This window comes from Oryx dammah, unplaced genomic scaffold, assembly GCF_014754425.2.
Source record: "Oryx dammah isolate SB20612 unplaced genomic scaffold, SCBI_Odam_1.1 HiC_scaffold_5, whole genome shotgun sequence".
Taxonomy (NCBI): Eukaryota; Metazoa; Chordata; class Mammalia; order Artiodactyla; family Bovidae; genus Oryx; species Oryx dammah.
In genome coordinates, this window is record NW_024070189.1 from 106,544,800 (window position 1) to 106,565,315 (window position 20,516).

The following is a 20,516-nucleotide window of genomic DNA, read 5'->3' on the forward strand; positions in this document are numbered from 1 at the left end:
ACTTAGACAAATCAAACAGAAAAACAGGCTACGTAGAGAAGGAAATTCCAACTGAAAAAAAAAAAAAAAATCTTTGCAGGCTTCAGAGGATATGAAAAAATATTGCATCCTTGGAACAAGCTGCTAAGTCGCTTCAGTCATGTCCGACTCTGTACGACCCCACAGACAGCAGCCCACCAGGCTCTGCAGTCCCTGGGATTCTCCAGGCAAGAACACTGGAGCGGGTTGCCACTTCCTTCTCCAACGCATGAAAGTGAAAAGTGAAAGTGAAGTCGCTCAGCTATGTCCGACTCTTAGTGACCCCATGGACTGCAGCCTACCAGCTCCTCCATCCATGGGATTTTCCAGGCAAGAGTACTGGAGTGGGGTGCCACTGCCTTCTCCGTGCCTTGAAACAAGAACCACCACTAAAAACAATTCAGCACACAAACTATGTCTTGTGTTCTCAGCTGAGCTGGCTTAGAAGTGATGGCATCCTAGGAGGAGCACATCCAGAGCCTAGGTCTTGTTTCTAATGCCATTCTCAAATAAAGGAAACCAGGGGTCCTTAGAGCAATGGCTGATTCTAGGGCAGAGGCTGGGAATATCCAAGATGAGCCTAGAGCAGGCTGCAGGCAAGAAAGGAAGTGCTTCCGAAGCACATCCACAAACAAGGGGGTGTGCCACAGGAGCCAACTGAAGGAGCTCCCAGTAGCCATCGCTGGAAAATTTGAACAACAAAATAAAAGTAACCTAGTTCTAGGTTGTGACTCAAAGTATAAAAATAAATATCCATGAGTTTCATAGTAATAGAAATAGATGATTTAACAACAAAAAAGTGGGGAAGAACAGACAAATCTGTACTGAATTCCAAATAATTTATATGGATACGTCCGTCCCTCCTATGGAGGTGAAGCATAACTCACTCACTCTTTAAGTGTGGGGTAGGCATTGTGGCTTCCTTCTAAAGAGTTCAGTATGGAAAGTGGAGTCCCCAGAAAGCCCTGGGGAATAGAGAGTCTGACAAAGAAAACCTCAGTCAGGCGATCATGTTTAACATAACAGTGATCAGACGTGTTGATAGTATGTACCCTTGATATGAAATGATGAAAATGGCATTTTACTTCTGGGGTCTTCCTCTCTAAAACACAGAGCACCAGTCTAACCATGAGGATAGCATCAGACAAATCCAAATGTAAGACATTCTACAAAATACCCACCAATAGTCCTCAAAACTGTCAAAGTAATCACAAACAAGGGAAGTCTGAGAAACTCATAGCCAAAAGGAGACCTGTGATGTCCCTGAATAGGAAAAGGGAATTAGAGACAAATTATGGACATATGAATAAATTATGGGCTTTAGTTAAACATATCAGAGCTAAAAAAAAAAAAAAAAGAGCTCTTGGAAATTAAATCATTTGGAAGAAATGAAAAATCTTGGTAATAGACATGTTGGGAGAGAAAACTGAAGAAACCTCCCAATTAATAGCACAAAAACAGAAGATGAATAATAGAAAGGATAAGAAATTACAGGTCATTCTAGTAGCTTGACCTCTGTAGTCAAAGGCTCTAACCCTGAGATATATGCTCCAGCAGCTTCACCTCTGAATAAAAGAAAGGCTAGAGAAGCAAAATGAAGTCTACAAAAAAGTAACTCAAGAAAACATCCAGACCTGACAGTTATGAGTAACCAGACTGAAATCAACACTAAATGAAAAGAGATCCAAGGCGCCTTGTTGTGATATCTGAGAACATAGGGAACAAAAAGAAGGAAATAAGGAGGTCACTGACAAAGGCGTACCAGAGTGGTTTGGACTCCTCAGCTACAATACTGAGAACAAGATAAGGGATCACTGCCTTTATGATTCTGAAAGAAACATTTTTATCTGACGTAGAATTCTATAATTAGCTAAACCTTCAATCAAGTATGAGTAATAAAGTCATTTCTAGACATGCTAGGCCTCAAAACATTTACCTCCCAGCATTTTTGCTCAAGAAAGATGTGTTCCACCAGAACAAAAAAGGAAATTCAAAAGAAGACTATAAGAGACAGGAAGCAAGAGAGATGAGTGATGAGGCGGGACTTCCTGGAGGAAGGTGAAAGGTGACCCCAGAGTGACAGCTCTGCCGCTGATGAGGAGGGCAGCTGAACCACGTGGACTGTCATCAGCAAGACCCTCATTTCCATCAGGTCACCTTCTTTACTTGAGGACAGAATGCTCAGGAGAACTGGCCCAGATTCTCATCAGTACTTGTCTTGACCATGTGTAATGAGGGTCTCTCCTCTTAGGCTCTGCTGAGGACACACATATCACTCACAGAGGTTTTCCACTTTTCCCCCAAGAGCGGGAAGTAGACCACGGCGGGCTCAGAAATTGAAGAGACGGAGCAGCCCACTCTCACTGACCAGGCTTCTGCGGCATGTCCAGCACCTGGTTGACACCTCAGTCTTGCTAGGCACCCGACTGTGGAGAGCCCTGTTTCTCAAACTCACTCATGGTTTTGCTTGCAAGTTCCCCCAGAAAGGGCCTTGTCACCTCCCGGAGAAGCGGAAGTCAGACCACGACCCAAGCCTGCTCTGCTCACCTCCTCTGGGAGCCTCTGCCCAATGTGGGCACTGCTGCTCTCTCCCTGCATGGCTGCTGTGTGCTTGTCCTGTGATTTCAAGACTAGGTAGTAGTTTTGTTTGAGTATTATTGTGTGAATGTGATAAACAGAACTATAAAGAAAAGCAAGGGATCAATTAGTATGGAAGTGAGGGTGGTCATCACCTCAGGAGTGAAGGATGAAATACATTTTTCTGGTTGTTGTTCAGATAAAGATGTTCTGGCTAGTTTGTAGTCTCCTAACCTCAAAAGTTGTACTGGTCATTGTTTGGTCACGACAGAAACCAGAGCAGGCATTTCCAGCAGAACTTACACCCTTATTTATTTGTAAGAAGGGCAGAAGGTCCGAGAATGCCATCAGGGCCCCTGGGTTCCTGACAGCTCTCAGAAGTGGGATCCTGGAGGAGCCCCAGGAGCCTCTGTTGGCCAGCACAGCATGGAGCACTGAGTGATGGGTGAGCTTCAGGGAGCACTGCCACAGTGGGTGTACTGGTGCTAAGGGCCACAATAGGAACCCCCATCTACTTCTGTCAGAGCAGAAATAAGTGATACGATTTTCTCAATGAATAATACAATTTCTAAACTTTCAAATCTCCCAAGAGTGCTTCTCTCTGGTGGAATTCAGCTGGAAGTGTAGTTCCCAGGTTTCCAACCCCCGTTATTCAGGGGAGAGCCTAGAAGGGGAAGGAAAAGTCACTGGATAGCCCACAGGTAATCCAGAACTAAGGTCTGCTGGTACTCTAGAGCCCCACGTGTCAGTTAGTTGCCGTGGAGACATCATTCCCGCTATCTGGGATAGCACTTTCATAGGGAGCCAAATTCCAACTCCAGAACTGGCTCTCTGGCTTTCTATCTTCCTGCCTGATTCTATTAATAAAACTGGTGACTTTATAGGGTCACTGGGGAAAAAAGTACAAATCTGAGTTTTACCTCTGTGTGCTGTGTGCAGGCAGGCTCTGGGCAGCCATCTCGAGCAGCATCTCGTGGCCCAGCCTCCTCCATCTGTTGAGTGGATTCTCATTACAGAGTTCCAAACCTCCTGCATTTAGTTCCACTCTGTTAACACAGTCCTCATTTTCCTTCTAGAAGCACGCAAGTCATGGGTATGGGGACAGTGCCAGTGGCTACCAAGAAACAGGGCTGCCCCCGTGAGTTACTGCTCGGTTTGTTTTGAGGAGCCCTCAAAAAATATGTACACAAAAAGAACAAGATTAACAAAAATCACACACACACACAATTTTACTGTTATTTATTGTCTTAAAATTGCATAGTACTTTGATTGTGCATGCTTTTAAATAGAGGGCAAGGTAGCCCACTTGAAACTATTCTCTTGAATGGTATTTTTCAGGCTGTTTTTACTATGGGCAGGAGCAGGGACCAAAATGCTGCCTGGGCTTAAAAAGAACCATGATGAGATGAAAGAGAAGTTGGAGAGTTGGAGAGATTAAGATGAGAAGACACTGTTGAAAGGAGCTGAGATCTGATAGAACCTATGGAGGCATAGGAAGATGGTGGGAGGGGGCTTCCCCGAGGTCAGAGGACAGGACTCAGGAGCAGCCAAGAGAGGATGGGAAAGGAGAAAGGAGTCCAGAGGGGCAATGCCTGGCACTCAAATCTGAGATGTACATTCCCTGCCAGGGGACTGGGCGCACTGGGTAGCCTGAGGGCACCGTTGGCTACAGAAAGCCACATACTAGAAAAATAACTTAAAAGCTATACAACTGTCATTATAAATACTTTGTCTTTAACTAGTGTTGGTTAAAAAAGGTTCACAGTTACTCTGAAGAGAGCTGTATTGCACGGTATTGGAAGAGTCTGCTCAGATCCCCATGTGTAAACAACGATTCCCTTCTCCTCTGGCGACTTCAGGACACAGAGAAAACACTACCTGCTGTAAGCAAAGCACTTGGGTACAAGGCACATCAAAGCTGTCAAGCTCTATCGGGATCTACTGAGAACACGCCGAATGCCAGCTTTTCTTCCCACTTGGTTTCGCTGGGACAGGTCTTGAAGGTGATAGTGGTCTCCTCTTGGTTCTCATTCCACGGTTACAGACTTGGCCAGATTTCTGGGGAAGTCAACCTAAAACGACAGAAGGTAGCTGCTCAGACCCACAGGTCTCAGCCACACACTGTGCTGTAAAGCCAGCTCTCAGAATACTTTACAATAGGAAGATGGATATTCCTGGGCACCTCCAACCATGAGCTAGCTCCTTGAGACCTGCATCTTGGAAGGGATTTCTTATTCTAGAAACAATTATGTTTATTCAGTAAATGTTAATGGTGCACCTGATATGTGTCATGCAGTGTTAACACTATTAAAAGGATATGATTCATGCTATTAAAAACAGCTAGCTCAACTTGTGCTGTTAAAATTCACTTTTCTTGGAAGTAGACACACTAAAGTATTAGTTAAAGGTGGGGCTTGGGAAGGAAATGTGACTGAGGATGGTTGATAAAGTGGGCTTCAACTTTATCTACAGGGTCTTATTTTGTTTACAATAACATTAAAGAAGAGAAGAAACAAATATAACAAAATGTTAGCGATTGTCAATGATGGATGATGTATGTACCATCAGATGTTTGTTATATTGTTTTTGGTGTTGATATGTATTTTTTTAACACTCCTCAAAATAAAATTGCAATAAAACTTCTATCTTCTATCTGCACACACACTTTCTGGTGAGATCATAAATTTGTTCTTTTCTGGAACAGAAATTGAAATAGGGATCCCAAAATGTTGAATGATTTGCTAGATTGAGGATAAACCTTCTAATATGGGAGGAAGATATATATATATGCACAAAGATAATTCACTGCAATTGTTATTTATGCAGATATTTCCAAAAGATTAGAAACAGTTTGAACAACAGAAGACTGGTTAAGTCATTGTTAAAATCTATAAGACTGTGGTGGAATATTGTGCAACGATCAAATGCTGCTTACAAGTTCAAGATCTGAGAACTTGTAATGTATTGTATACACCTGTAATGTATTAAAAAGAAAGTTGTGAAATTTCATCCTTGACATTATCTCAAAAAATCTTAAAAAATTTACAGGCACAAGGAAAAGACCAAACTAAAATATTAAATTTGCTCATCAAATTGCCTCTGGGTGAGGAGCTTATGGTTTAATATGGTCTTTACACATCTTGCAGTTCCTGTCATTTTCAGGGGGTATAAGTTACTTTAAAAAATTATTTTAAATGAAAATATTTCCCTTATGAATATTTATATCCAATAAGTATTTAAGAACCAAATGGAACTCTGGCATTATGTCTCTCCCCTTTGCTGGATGAGGTGCAATTTTTAGACCTACGTCATATCCTCGGAGTACAGCCAGGTGGAAGGAGAGGAGCTGCAGTGGAATCACACTCAGGATGCCCTGCAAGCAGTCTACGGTGTGGGGCAGCTCGATCGTTTTATATGCAAACTTGGAGCTTTCAGTGTCGTCCTTGGAGCACAGTATAATCGGGCGACCCTAAGACAGAGAAATGTGATCACAAGACTCAGGTCATCTCTGAAAGGAGCAATCTGTCACACACAGCAGAGTTTCTAAGAACAACATATTGCAATAATAATATTGTGATCTTTTGTCTTTGCTGGAGTTATAGGTCAGGTGATGTATCTGATTTGTGTATAGGTCAAAGAGTTTGGAGGCTTTTGTCAAAAAGGTTCCTATGCTTCTGTCGCTGCGGTGGTGGGGCACCCTCCTGCTGCATTAATTCAGCACCCATTTATTGAGTGACTTCAGTGTGCCTTGCAAAGAGCAGGAGTTCTTACCCCTTACTCTAGGGGCTCATAGTCAAGTGGTAGGAAAACAAAAATGTCAATAAGCAAACCAATAATTAGCAGTGAATTTCAGATAAATGTCACCAAGGCAGTAAAACCCCGTTACATGATTGGGAGACAGTGGGAAGGTTTGAAAAGTTCTCTGAAAAGGAGGCATTTGTATTGAGACCTGAATGACGAGAGGCCAACTGCTTGAAGAAAGGTGGGAAGACTGTTCGGGGCAGAGGAAGCAGCCTGTGTCTTCCAAGTCCTAGCGGATTACTCAAACTGGGGGTGGCGGCAGTTTCAGTAATGGAAACTCCTGAATTTGGATCCAGTTGGTCAGAAATGTGGGTGGGCTGGGAAGCCGAAAGACTGCAGTTGGTGGCTGACGTGAGGGTGGTCTTGTGGAGGACAGAGCCCTTCACCTGTGAAATCTAACTCCGGGTGGCAAATATCAGAACTGCCCCCAGGGATCTCCAACAGACCTCCTTTGATCTCATGTCTCAGGTCCAGGACCCCTCCGGGTCATCTGGATCACTGGGCCTCACCTAGGAGCTTCTGTGGGCATGGCTGTAGGCTGGCCAGTCCCTTTCTGAATGTGCACCACGCACGAGAGAGCCCAGAAGTATGTGCTCACACCTGCTCACCAGCAGGAACGAACACTCACTGCTGGTGCTGGCCAACAGTGGGTGAGGTGGGCATGAGTGGAAGAGAACAGGAGAGAAATGACCCAGCCTGCCGGAGGGCCCTCACCTGGCGGGCTGTGACCTGCTGCAGTGCGTTCTGGCATTTGGCAAAGCAAGGATCCTTCATGATGACCATGATAACAGGCATCTGCTTGTCAATCAGCGCCAGGGGGCCGTGCTTCAACTCTCCAGCCAGGATGCCTTCTGAGTGCATGTAGGTTATCTCTTTAATTTTCTGGGGAAACACGAGGTGGAATCAGTGTCATGCTGCTAATGGGAGCAGATCATCCAGTGGGGAGAAAGAGAAGCCAGGGAAAGGATGATCCAGGAAGCAAGGAGCTGAGGCCCACACGGCAGATGGACACACTGGAGTGGTCAGTGGTCCTGAGGGTAGCCAGTGAGGCCAGGCCCAGGGAAGAGGGTTACCTGCTGTCTAGCGCACGCACAAAGCCCAGCACACAGCTTGTGTCCTCAGTCGAGCTCTGGGGCACAGCCACCCTGCCCCCACCGTGACGGGCAAATCAGTATCAATCTAGCTTGTCCCCATCCCTTTTGAGCCAGCCCCATGGTTTCCCTAACAGTCATAGTCTGTAATGATGGCATTGTATTCTACACCTTCATTTAATTATCTGATTAACTGATCCCTCAATTCTGGATGATTAATAACTTCTAAAGTGTTGTTCCAACTTAACTATCAAGCAAAATGACAACACACTGGGGTGTTAATGGAGTTTTCCCCCTATGTTTAGAGAGATCCTCTTTTTTTTTTTTTTCAGTTAACATTAAACCCATGTCCTTGAACTAGTGAGAGTTTCGAAGCAAATATTTCTCAACTCCCCTAGAACTACTTGGGTCAGGGAAACATTGTCAGAAGTGCGGCTCACTCTGGATGCTGCAGGCGGCGGAAGTGCTGTACCCAAGCGACCACAGAGGGGCCACGGCTTGTGCCAGCCGCAGTGTAAGAGCTTCTTTCTTTCCTCCAGGAGTGACTTCGAGACAGAGTTGAATATGCATCTTTCACCAGCACACTCAGGAGCTGCAGCTGAGCACCCCACACTAGACAGCAGAGGCATAGCTGTGGGGTACCAAAAGGGTGCCCCACCCGAGCACTGAGTCTATTGCTCCAGAGAAGCTGTGTGCGTGGCCCCTCACGGGTGCCAGAGTCTGCACTGGAAGGATATGGGAGCTGAAGCTTCCTGCAGTCTGGCAACTCATGGCTTGCTCCTCACCCCAACGCCCTGCCTCCTGTAATACTCTGTTTCCCATTCTTCCAAATGGGGGTGGTGGGGGGTATAGGCAGTTGCTCCCACAGGCAGAGGAGGGGAGTCTAGCTGAGTTACAGACGCTGCCGCACTGCTGACACCGTCTCCCATTTACCTTGCTTGATCATCTGATCCAAAAACAGCAAGTGGATAGTGAGTAAGGCAAGCTTTAGGCTCGGGTCTCTGTACATCTCTTTCTGCCCTCTTAGTAGCCCTGTGGTCCTGGTATCTTGTCCCTACTCCATCAGCTTTCTCTCAAGCCACATCTTTATTGCTGCAGTGGGCAAAACAGCCAGACATTGATATAAAAAATGCAGAGCTTTCTATGCTTATCTTCTGTAGGATCTCACCTCACCTCAGAAGATTGAGGAGTAACAGGGGAAACTGTGTAGAGACTTAACCCTGCAGTTCTGGTGTGCCCAAACCCTCCCACACAGACTTCTTGTGGTAATAGAAAAAAGCAAAAAAAAAATTTTAACTGAGTGTGAATTTTAGGTTGATTACTTCTACTATGTAATCTTGAGCAAAGTGCATTTTTTGGAGGCTCAATTTCCTCCTGGGTCAAACGTGAACAATAACTGCCAGTCTCTCAGAAGATGCTCGTGAGGTATGACTGGGCTATCCCAGACAGCACCTGGTGCAGGCTAACACTCCGGGGCTCTCTCTGCAGGAGACTAGGAGCCTGCATCTCCACATCAGCAGGGCTAGAACACTGGGTCAGAGAGCAATGCCCTCCCCTCCCCAGCCCAATGCCCTGCCCTCCTTCCTGTGGGTTTCCTGGGGTGTCTCCCGTGCCTGCCCTCACTCAGGGGCCGGTGGAGGAGCGGGTTGGGCAGAGGGTGCTCACCAGGGCTCCTTCCAGGCAAGTGGCATAGTTGTAGCCTCGCCCCATGACCAGAAGCGACCTCTGTGTGTAGAGCTCCAGGGCCAGGTCGTGGATCTTCTCATCCAGGGACAGCACCTCCTTGATCAGCTCTAAGTCAGGCACACAGCAGAGGGGGAGAGCCAGTCACACCAATTATAAAGCAAGATTTACAAAGAAAAGTCATGGTGTATAAGACAAGGCTTCTGAACTCACATCGCTTACACACTTGTCTCTCTTGCATTAGTTTAAAAGAATTTTAAATGCAGATTATGGGAAACAGCTTGTGTTATCGGCTAGGATTTTATTGTGACGGTGGTTCGTATTTGTGCTCATATTTTCCTGAGCACAGAAGGTAAGCAGGGAAGTGTTATTTCTAGCTCCATTTTACAGGCAAGGCAGCAGACGATCAGTGAGGCTAAACCTCCAGCTGGCCAGCCAGAGCTGACACTCCAGATTAATACCCCTCATCTGGCCGTGTGCTATGTCTGGAAAAAAAGCCTGTGTGAGATAGACCAGCACTTCTCAAACTCTCTGGTCTCAGGATTCCTTTATAATCTTAAAATTTATTGTGAATTTCTAAGAGCCTTTATTTTTGTGGGTTTTATCTATCAATATTTACCAGATTAGAAACTGAGGAAATTAGTTATTCACTCATTTAAAAATTAATGATTTAAGCATGAAATTAAAAAAAAAAAAAACCAGTGAGAAGAGTGGTGCTGCTTCACATTTCTGCAAATCCTTAATGCCTGACTTTTTCATAGAAGACAGATTCTCTTATCTGTTTCCTCATTCAATCCATTGCAATATGTTTTTTTGGTTGAAATCTGGCCTCACAGATTTGTCGTTGGAGAAAAAAAGAGTATTTAAATAACAAAATAATTGTGAATGTCTTTGATATTACACCAAACTTAAGAAGTGACAATTTCTTAAAAGGGAGATCATATCAATCAAAATTTCCTACTCTGTCAACTTAAAATGTATTAGTCTATTGTGTATTTACTTAAATGGATCTTTTACATGTGCATAAATTTGTAACATTGCATTGGCCATTTGCAAAATAGTGGTTCACTGGGTTATTCAAATCTTCCAAAAACGGACACATTCATTATAAAATTTTTTTTTTTTTAAATTAGACTTGTTAAAATCACTGTGAGCTTATCACAGATGTTTTTGAGTATTGGGAGGTCATCACACTAGAGCTGACAGCTACAAGTTTTCCAGATCCTGTTTTGGTTGAAAGCTCAAAGGTTATCATTGGCAATGGATACTATCATCAGCTTTTCTCAAAGTTTGGGGCTAACTCGGTTCACTTTTGAGAAAATGTCTGCCAAGTACCAAGTCAGCTTGCTACTCAGTCAGCCACAGGGTGCTTTTCTCTGGAACAACCATCAGACTTCAGGGTGCAGCAGAGGCACTTGCTGCGTACCTCTCATTTGTCACATAGACTATTAAAAAGTGTTACAATTTAGTAAGATTAATGCATTTTGCTACATAATCAAAGACATCCCTAAGGGGAGTTGTTGCATCTTGGTCATGAGAACATTGTGCTGCCTCGGCCCTGAAGAGTGCTGAGTGCCAGTGGCAGCCACCAGCACCACTGCAGATGTCCACACAGTGAGGAAGGCAAAGCATCCTCTTTGTCATAGAAACCGCATTACTACAAAAACAGTTTTCACTGACAGGGTCTTCTATGCCCCCCAAGATCTTTGGGTCACATCTTGATAAATGCCCGCTTACCAGAAGAGAGTCCTGTTCTTGCAGGATTGTTACCTGGCTTAAAGTTAAGATGCTTTTCTTGTTAATAAAAGAAAATTTTAATAAAAATTTAATAAAAGAAAACTTTTTATTTCTTGTTAATAAAAGAAAATGTTTAGCATGTTGTCTTGGTCCGATTCAGACCCTGAGACCTAGCATGGTTACACAGTGGTTTTCCCTCACGGCCTTCTCTTTGCCCTTTGTTCCAGAAGAAAGTCTGGTAAGACTGGGAATGGCTCCATCCAGAAGAGCCTTGGGACCATTCACTCCTTGTGTGTTTCCTGAGCAACTACTGATTGTCTGCCCTAGCTGGACATCTGGAAACCAGCAGTGACTCTGACAGATAGGGTTGGTGCTTGCTAAGTTGACATGGCTGGGGAAGACAGGTCAATACACAGGAGAACAGGTAATTTCAAATCATGGCATGTGATATAAAGAAAAGAAATGGGGTCCTGTATTATAGAGAGCTAAGCAGGGGATTGGGCTTCCCTGGTGGCTCAGTGGTAAAGAATCTGCCTGCAATGCAGGAGACCTGGTTCGATCGCTGGGTTGAGAAAATCCCCTGGAGAAGGGCATGGCAACCCACTCCAGTACTCTTGCCTGAAGAATTCCATGCACCAAGGAGCCTGATAAGATACAATCCATGGGGTTGCACAGAGTTGGACATGGCTGACTGACAAAGGAGCAGCAGCAGCAAGCAGGGATTAAGGCCCCTATTAGGGTTGCCAAGGAGGGTCTCAGGAGGTGATTTCTGAGCTAAGACTTGGGTGACGGGAGCTGTTTGTCATATGAAGAGCTGGAGGAAGAGGGTTTTGGTAGAAAAAAGAGCCAGGACAAATGTCTTCTGGTGAAAAGCGCTCGGATTGCTGAAGATCAGAAAGTTGATGAGGAAGCCCCGGAGGGGAAGGGAGCTGGAAAGGGTCAGAGGCACAGGGGCCCAGTGGGCAGGGCTCCACGGCCTGAGGACAAGTGTGGACTGGAATCTTGGCCCAGTGGGGGGCTGCTGCAGGAGTTTAGCAGTAAGGAGAAGTTTTGAGGAGAAGGGAATGATTAACAGTATCATTTATGGAGAGAGTCAGGCAAAGGGGCAGCCAGGAACAGTCTACAGGATTTGACAACGAGCAGGTGAGCTCTGGAACATACCGGGTAGAGATTTCAGGCCATGGATGATCTCTCGCCTTCTGTTTTGCAGTGAAATGCGGTCTTCAGACATCATCAAACCAAACATCACCAAGGAGATGAACTGACTGGTATAAGCCTGCGGACAGAACAGTGGTGCTGGCACAACTGGGGACACGTGCGTGTGGTGACCACTCAGGACGAGACAGACCCCGAGGCTCCCCTCCAGGGACGGGACCACCCACCCAGCGGAGGCCCTCCTGCGGGTGCCCACGTGGCTCCTACCTTGGTGCTGGCCACACCGATCTCCGGCCCTGCGTTGATGTGGACGCCGCAGTCCGTCTCGCGGGAGATGGAGCTGCCCACGGTGTTGGTGACGCCCACGGTCAGAGCTCGGCGGTCCTTGCAGTAGCGCAGTGCCAGGAGGGTGTCAGCAGTCTCCCCTGCCACACAGGTCCTTCTTTTCAGTTCACAGCTGTGTGGCCCTGCCAGCCTTAACCTCCACCCCTGACTCGTTTACTTCTGGCTCTTAGGCAGAAATTGGTGCCCAGACACAGTTTGTGTGTGCTTAGAAGGGAAAATGTGTGCTCCACAATTTTTTCTAGTTGATTCTCTCTCTCTCTTTTTTTTTAATGTAAGATGTTCTTTATTTAAGGTTTGCTAATGCCAGAGACACAATTAGCACTTAGACCTTGAAAAAAGGAGAATTCTTTAGTCTTAAAAGTAAATAGGAAAATAAAACAATCATGGGGATTTGGATTCAAAGTTTGAAGTTAATCTATCACTTCTCCTTTTACTGTTTAGTGTGAAGTGCGTGTTCTAGGGACGTTAAAACCTTTCTCATGAAAATTGGTAAATTATTCAACTGGATGGGGCCTTCATATGGGGACTGCAACCGCAGAGGCGATTAGGAAAAACTTGAACACTTGGGTGTTTCGTAATGCAGTTAATGTGCTTCACTGTGATCATTTCTGTAATTTGAAGATGAAAGCTGATGTGTAAGTGGAACTAATTTGGAAGGAATTTATTAAAAGTTTGTGTGTGAATGTGAAACAGAACATTTAAATTCTATAACTGAGGTTTTCATGAAAAATATGTGAAACAAGTTTTCCTAAAAAATGGCTTAAGACACTCTTGTCCCTGGTCTTCTCTAATTTTTCTTGAATCGTAAGACAGAGTGGTTATAAACCTTATACTTACTCTTCTGTTATCTCACTTCCCATTTCCTATTTAACCCACTCTGTCTGGCCTTGTGCCCTGGTGGATTCTCAGATTCAAGACTTCGCTACTATTTATGTGACAAGTAGTTTCTCATCCGCTGTCTCACTGAATTCTCATGACAACTCCTTCCCAATGGGAGGCATCACCTCCGTTTCCCCTTTAGGATGAGGTGTTCAGAGACGGAGGAAATCAATGACTCACTTGCTCGAGGCCAATTAGCTGAGGGTGATGGAGTAGGCCTGGCTCAGGCCTGGGTCCCAGCATTCTTTTCTGGACTCTAAACGACCTCATTCAGAATGGGCTGAAATTTAATATTTAAAAAGCAAGAATGCTCCTAAATGGTGCTTCTTAAACAGATCTTGTTTTAAAGGAAAACATTTCTTGTAGCCTCCAAGTGTGGACTCAAATTATTTTTATTGAAAAAACAAATTTAAATAGGTTCATGAATAAACCAGCAAGAAGTCCCTGTTGGTAAGTCCTAAAGAACTCAAGTGAAATTAGACATGATGCAGAAGATAAAATCAAACATTCAGTGTCCACACAGCCACCACTCTTGGCTCTGCTGCCCCAACTTTGTTCCAGCGCTGGCTGGTGCAACTGCGGCCCACTTCACCTCAGACTTGCATCTAGCACAATGGGCCACATGGCCCTTTCTCAGCACCAGTGGGGGCCAGGGCTGGGAGCTGGGGACAGATCTGTATTCATCAGTATCCCCATTTTTGATAGTTTAAAGAATTTTAATGTAAAGAGCTAAACAAAATGGAACTTTAAACTTCTTCTGTGAAGTCACTCATAAGGTACCACTGCATTATTGCCACATTAAATGCACCTCCATTCTTTGGTGAGTGGCTCCCACCAATTCACAAAACATTTTTAGGCTCTGAAAGAATTATAAACCCAAAGGTAAGTGGCAACTGACGTTAGGGGGCAGCACCTGGGAACGAGGTGGTCAGCTAGATAGTGGGTATGTCAGTGTTAGTTTTTCTTAGCTTGTCACTGAGATGGAAATGCTATTAAAAATTCATACTGAAAACAGCCTAAAAAGATATTAGGGCCTTCTGTTAATGCTGCAGTTGTGATAATGACACTGGTGTTATATTTTTTCTTTTATCATTTATAGATACATTTTGAAATATTTATGGATAAAATAACATGTTTGATACTGACTTTTAAATAACCCAATGCAAGGGAGGGGTTAAAGTGGCTATGATAATATAAAATGGGTGAGCTATTTCATAACATAACTGCTTAGCCTAGGCACTTCCTCATGTGAGTCTCTCTTCTATAAAGGTTTGGAATTCTGCACAGTTAAGTGTTATCAGAATTCTCCCAGAGCTCATGCATATGCGTTCCAAGCACACGGCTCTGGATCACCTCCCTGACCCTCTGTCCTGCCTTGAGCTGGAGTAAACGTTCCAGAACGTTAGAAAGGCACCCGGGCAGGGTTTCCTGAGCTGGGAGAGGGTCGTCTGGAAAAAAAGAATACTGGGAGCCAGTGTCTCTCTATGCCTCCTACTGCTGCTGTATTGTTGGTGCCCAAACCGTTCTTGAAGGTACGATCAATCAGTAGCATGAAACTTTCCTCTAATTTAAACCCAGCACACATTTATGAGTACCTCAGTGAGGGGGCTCTTAAGTCCTGGACTTGGAATGTCAGGAGAAGAAGAAACTTCACTGCATGGCCCTCCTCATAAAATGGGACAGCAGTTGATGGCTCTGAGGGTTACATGACTCTGTGCCTCAGAGCACGTGGCACACAGTCTGTGTGCAGAGACCTTCCCTGGACAGAGGAGGCGGGGAGCTGTGTGGTGCCTCACCGAGAGGACAGAGCCCTGAGGTGAGCTAAGGAAAACTTACAACCCTTACCTGACTGGCTTATGAAAAAGCAAACGTCATCCCTGAACACAGGTGTGTTCCTGTCCAGAAAATCACTAGCAAGTTCAACCATCACGGGGAGCTCGGTCAGTTCCTCCAAAACTTGCCGTGTCTAAAGCCAACAAAAAAGGGAACTAAAGTCAGTTACAGACACTGTAGGGACAAAGACAGCTGAGCTTCTAAGATACCGCTGCATACAGGTGGGCAGGGAAATTCAGGCATTCACAGGCCCAACTGCAGGAGAAAGGGCTCCACGCCAGTTCTCATACTGGCTCATGGCAACAAATTTGGAAGGCCAAACACAGGACAGAATCTAAGACTCATCTTGCCCTAGCTGACACTGCCTCCCAGCCACTATCGAGGGTCCAGCCTGTCACACTTACAGCCACAGCGGCGTGGTAGCTGGTCCCACAGCCAATCACAATGAGCCGTCGGCATCGTCTGATCTCCTTCAAGTGGTCTTTCAAGCCACCCAGGAGCACTGCAGGACACACGCAAGGCATTAATGCTGACACGACACAGGGACCACACATAGGCCTAGAGCTCGGATGAGGGATTACCTGTGTTGGTCTCAAAATTCACTCGACCTCTCATGGTGTTGAAAACTGATTCTGGCTGTTCAAATATCTCCTTTTGCATAAATGCACTGAAGTTGCCTGGTCAAACAAACATCAACAAGATGAGTCAATTTTAATTTTGTCACACTACCACTGCTTAGCTTTTAATCAAGAATAAAAGTTGTTACGCAGTCACAGGGACACGTATAAAGGCCACTACAGATTACGAAGGGTATCTCCAGGTATTGTCCCATCTGAGACCCATGGTGATGAGTCAGGTCAGGTATGATTACTGTCTTCAATGTGCATATCATACCCTGCAGCTTGAGGGAGGGAGAGATGTAAGCAACAAATGCGTGGCTGGCCTTCCTGGGCCATGCTCCTCTTAGCAAGGCCACAAGAAAGTAAAATGCTTTACTTCCTACTACCCCTCTACTTAGGAAAGTGCACGTGAAGCAAGTCCAAGGAAACAGGCCACTTTTCAAAACCAAATACACTCCTAACTTCTGTATTGAAACAAAAACCAAAAAAAAACCTTTTGAGCCACATATTCCCAGGGCTCTGATCTAAATGAAACCAGATACTATCCCAGACCTCCTGACAGGTGTTATGTCTGATGCCTGTCAACAGGTATGCAGACGGGCTGGGAGTGCCCTCTGTGACACACAGATGCATGACGTCCAGCACTGCAGTGTCCTTGAATGCTGCCCTTGGCAGAGGACTTGTAGAAAGAGTGACGTGAAGCAAACAGAGCAAGTGAGGAGAGGTGGGGGCGGCTGCAGATACGGACCAGGGAAGGGCTCTCTGAGGGAGTGACGTTTCAGGGGAAATGATCCACAGAAGCCGGTCCTATGAGAAGCTGAGTGCCCCGCCACAAGTAAGCAAGCGTTCGACTTGTCTGAGTAACGGTGAGGAGGGCGGGATGGGTGGACAGAGGCATAGTGAGAAAGGGGTGCATGAGGTGGTGCCCGACTGGGTGTGGGTGGTTGTGGGCTGTGGCTGGGAGTGTGAGTTTTATTCAAGGAGCAGTGGGAAGCCATCAGAGGGCTTTATGCAGCAGGATAAGAGGGTATGATTCGTGCTCTTAAAAGTTTACCCCGGTGGCCCTGTGGAGAAGAGTGTGCAGGGAGACCAGTGTGGGTGCAGGAAGATGGGCTCCCCTGGCAAGGAAAGAGTAGTCCACAGTCTCCTGTACTGCAGGCCTGTAGGAATGTGTCCTAGAGAGTTCTAAAGGGAGGTAGTTGACGGACTGGGGTCAGATCAAGCAGGAAGACCTTGTGCCTGGACACAATCAGAAGTTCCCTTTGGTCAGACACCCCACAATCCCTGAGCTGCATGAACCACAGACCTGCAGTGCTTAGGGCAGGCAGGAAGGCTGTGGTGCCCACCCTGGACAGGGAAAAGAGTCTCCCCCACATAATACATGCCCCTGAGGTTGCTGCACAGGGGCTCTCAAAAGACACTTGCCTTTCATGATTTGCTGCAATTCCATCTGCAAGGTCTGGATGGCTCGAGATGGGTCATCACTAGCCAAACGCTTGACCCGGTGAATAGAGAGTTTCCCATCAGCCACTGCGGCAATGTCATCATCCTCAAGGAAGATGACCCGGTTGGTGTGCTCTATGATAGCACTGGAGCAAGGAAAAAGCGGGTGTCAGAGACAGGGCCCACACTTGACAGTTACTCACTGCGTCTCAACTGTGGGTCCGTATAGGTAGCACTGAATAGCACTTTACGATATGCCATATTTATACTAATTCATACCTCCCGCCTCTTCCATCCCCCGAATTACTTTGAAGCCAGCCCCAGACATCAAATCATCTGTAAACCTTTTGGCTTATAGCTCTAAAAGATAAGAATTATTTTGTAACCTTACTCAAATACCAGTATCATGCCTAAGAGTAATAGTTATTCCTCCATGTCATCAAATATCCAGTATGTTCAAATTTCCCCAATAACCTCACAGATGTCCTTTTATAATTGTTTTCTTCAAATCAGGATCCAAACAACGTCAGCTTTGAAGAATGTTCAAGAACTAACACATTATTCTGATCATAAAGGGAAAGTATGAACATTTATCTTGCCTTTCCAAATGATCTATCTTTCAGAATAACCACATCTTAAGAAGGCAAGTTTCTCTTTATAGGAGGGAAATACAGCTAATAAAGAAGGAATGACAGAATTATAATAATCAACCTATGAACTTATAATTGTTAATAGCCCTAATCAAGGTCTATCAGTAGCTACTGACACAGAGAGATGAAAATCTGAGAGCTGCTTTATAATGGATGAAAGAGGCCGGTGATATGGATTTTAACAGTACTACAAAAAGATAATGAAACTTAGTGCCTCCTGATGGAAGTACACACTACTTATTCAATAGTCTTGCCCCCCAAAAATCAAACCTGATGATCAAGCTTCTAGATACCTGTAAACTCCTGTTTGCAGGAAATACAGAAGAACACGGAGGAGGCACACCAGAAAATCCACTTAGTGGGAAACTCATTCGGACAAATGACTTCTCTTATACACACACAGACATGCATGCAAGCAAAGGGGGGGGAACTTAAAGGTAACTATAAGATCTATCCATTAATGAAATGTGCAGTCATCGTGTTTATTTTTAAATTAACTTTCGCTGTGTGGAAAGTAATAATGATTTTTCCCTTGAGATGGAAAATGAAAAAGAAAGGTAATCAATAGTACAGGTGGTACACAGATATGGCAAAAGCCATAAAGGTGGGCTTTCCTGGTGGTTCAGACAGTAAAGAATTTGCCTGCAAATGCACGAGATCCCTGGGTCAGGAAGATCCCCTGGAGAAGGGAATGGCTACCCACTCCAGTATTCCTGCCTGGAGAATTCCATGGACAGTCTAACCTGGCAGGCGATAGTCCATGGGGTTGCAAAGAGTTAGACATGACTGAACGACTAACACTTAACACTATGAACGTGGTACTTGAAGGACCATGAGAGAAAAAACGCTCATTCCACCAAGGGCTACACCAATATGTACCCTGTGCAGAAAAATGAGCACTTAAAACTGCTGATGCAAAGTTAAAAAAAGAAAACAATCAAGTTTATGGCTCTAAGGGAGGCATCTCCAGATCCTAGCAAAGAAAGATAAAGTAGGATGGAAAGCCCTTGCACTAGAAAAAGTATTTTAAATAATATGATGTTCTTTGAATAAAAAGCAGAAAACACAGTCAACAAGAGGAAGAAGTAAAAATGGCCTGATTCAGTCTCCAAAAAAGAAATACTGCTTACACTGTACTTTCCTTCAGACAGGGCTTACTATGTGTATCTGATTTACATGTGCATGTAACCTGCATGTTTAAATATAATCATTGTTTTAGTTTACAGAATGGATGGGGAGTCATCAAGATTATCGGCCCAGGAGTTAGACCTGAGGTGGAGTCCTCATCCCTGTCTCTTACCAGCCTGTGGCCTTGGACAGCACAGGCATGAGCCCTCTAAGCCCATCTTGGGTTCCTCAACTTCAAAATGGAAGGTGACCTCTGTGCCCTCTCCAGCGGTCTGCTGTGATGCCTGCACGGGAGAGTCTTGGTGAAGCCCTCCGCACAGCAGCCAGCTCAGTGCACAGCGCACGCTGGTCAGTGCTGTCACGGGAGCGCCCAGCATGCCTTCATATACCAGAGGGTCACCTCCGCCACTCCTGTTTTCCAATATGTACTTTTTCATCTATACACAGGACACTGTAGAATCACCTTTTTAAGTTCCAAAAACTTACACAAACAAAAGAATGTCAAAGATTTAATGACAGCATTGAATTTACAGATTAATTTAAAAAGAGTCAATTTCTTTAAAAATAATTTTAAATTATTAAATTAACTGTAAACCAATTAATGTCTTCATAATAATATTAAGCCTTCCTACCAAGGAATGTGGTAATCTCTCCCTTTATTCAGATCTCTTCTTCTTTCTCATGGTAAGCTTTTGCCGTCTTTTCCAAACAGGTTCTGAATTATTTTTATTTAAATTTATTTTAGGGCTGCCCTGGTAGCTCAGCTGGTAAAGAATCTGCCTGCAGTGCAGGAGACCCCAGTTCAATTCCTGGGTCAGGAATATTCTTGGGCTTTCCTGGTGGTTCAGACGGTAAAGAATCCGCATGCAATGTGGGAGAGCTGGGTTCAGTCCCTGGGTTTGGAAGATCTCCTGGAAAAGGGAACAGCTACCCACTCCAGCATTCTGGCTTGGAGAGTTCCATGGACTCTATAGTCCATGGAGTTGCAAAGAGTCGGACATGACTTTCCTACCAAGGAGTGTGGAATCTCTCCCTGTATTCAGATCTCTTGTTTCTCATAGTAAACTTTTGCAGTTTTCTCCAAACAGGTTCTGAATTATTTTTATTTAAATTTATTTTAAGGGATTACAACTTTTTTTTCAGCCGTGGTAAATAGATTACTTTTTTTCGTTCAACAAAGGTTTGCTGAGAGCTAGCTGTACCAGTCACTTATGCAGACATGAGTAGGGGACAGGGTGGATGTGGTCCCCTACTCCCCATCTCATTGAGCTGACAGCAAAGTGGCTACTGATGGAATGTGACAAATTTCCACATCTTTATACTCTGAAGAGCCATGAGTATTACTTCTGACAGCCTTTCAGGTGGATTTTATATAATCACATAAAAGTATATAATCATATTGCCTATAAATAATTGCTTAATCTTTCATATACTTACGGCTTTTTTTTTAGAAACATCTACCATACTTCACTGAATATAAGGTAATATTGATCTTAAGATTGTGGTTATTTTATGTACTTCTAAAAAATTAAAACTGTAACAAATTATAACTGTAA

General features: G+C 44.7%; 1 protein-coding gene and 1 long non-coding RNA gene across 2 annotated transcripts in view; one reads left to right on the forward strand and one right to left on the reverse strand.

Moving 5' to 3' along the window:
* Positions 1 to 3,819: 3,819 nt before the first annotated feature.
* Positions 3,820 to 20,516, reverse strand: part of GFPT2 (glutamine-fructose-6-phosphate transaminase 2) — a 44,198-nt gene continuing 27,501 nt past the window's right edge. The window contains exons 10-19 of the mRNA XM_040241382.1: positions 17,165 to 17,328; positions 15,701 to 15,796; positions 15,524 to 15,621; positions 15,132 to 15,252; positions 12,330 to 12,487; positions 12,069 to 12,183; positions 9,153 to 9,280; positions 7,111 to 7,278; positions 5,903 to 6,064; positions 3,820 to 4,667 (exon numbers count right to left, since the gene is read on the reverse strand). Coding sequence (XP_040097316.1) covers positions 4,623 to 4,667; positions 5,903 to 6,064; positions 7,111 to 7,278; positions 9,153 to 9,280; positions 12,069 to 12,183; positions 12,330 to 12,487; positions 15,132 to 15,252; positions 15,524 to 15,621; positions 15,701 to 15,796; positions 17,165 to 17,328 — 1,255 coding nt within the window. The 3' untranslated portion in view covers positions 3,820 to 4,622. The remainder of the gene's footprint in view (positions 4,668 to 5,902; positions 6,065 to 7,110; positions 7,279 to 9,152; positions 9,281 to 12,068; positions 12,184 to 12,329; positions 12,488 to 15,131; positions 15,253 to 15,523; positions 15,622 to 15,700; positions 15,797 to 17,164; positions 17,329 to 20,516) is intronic.
* On the forward strand, positions 9,546 to 12,803 carry LOC120864370. Its single transcript, XR_005721177.1, has 2 exons — positions 9,546 to 11,331; positions 12,118 to 12,803. It is a non-coding gene; the product is annotated as an uncharacterized LOC120864370 (long non-coding RNA).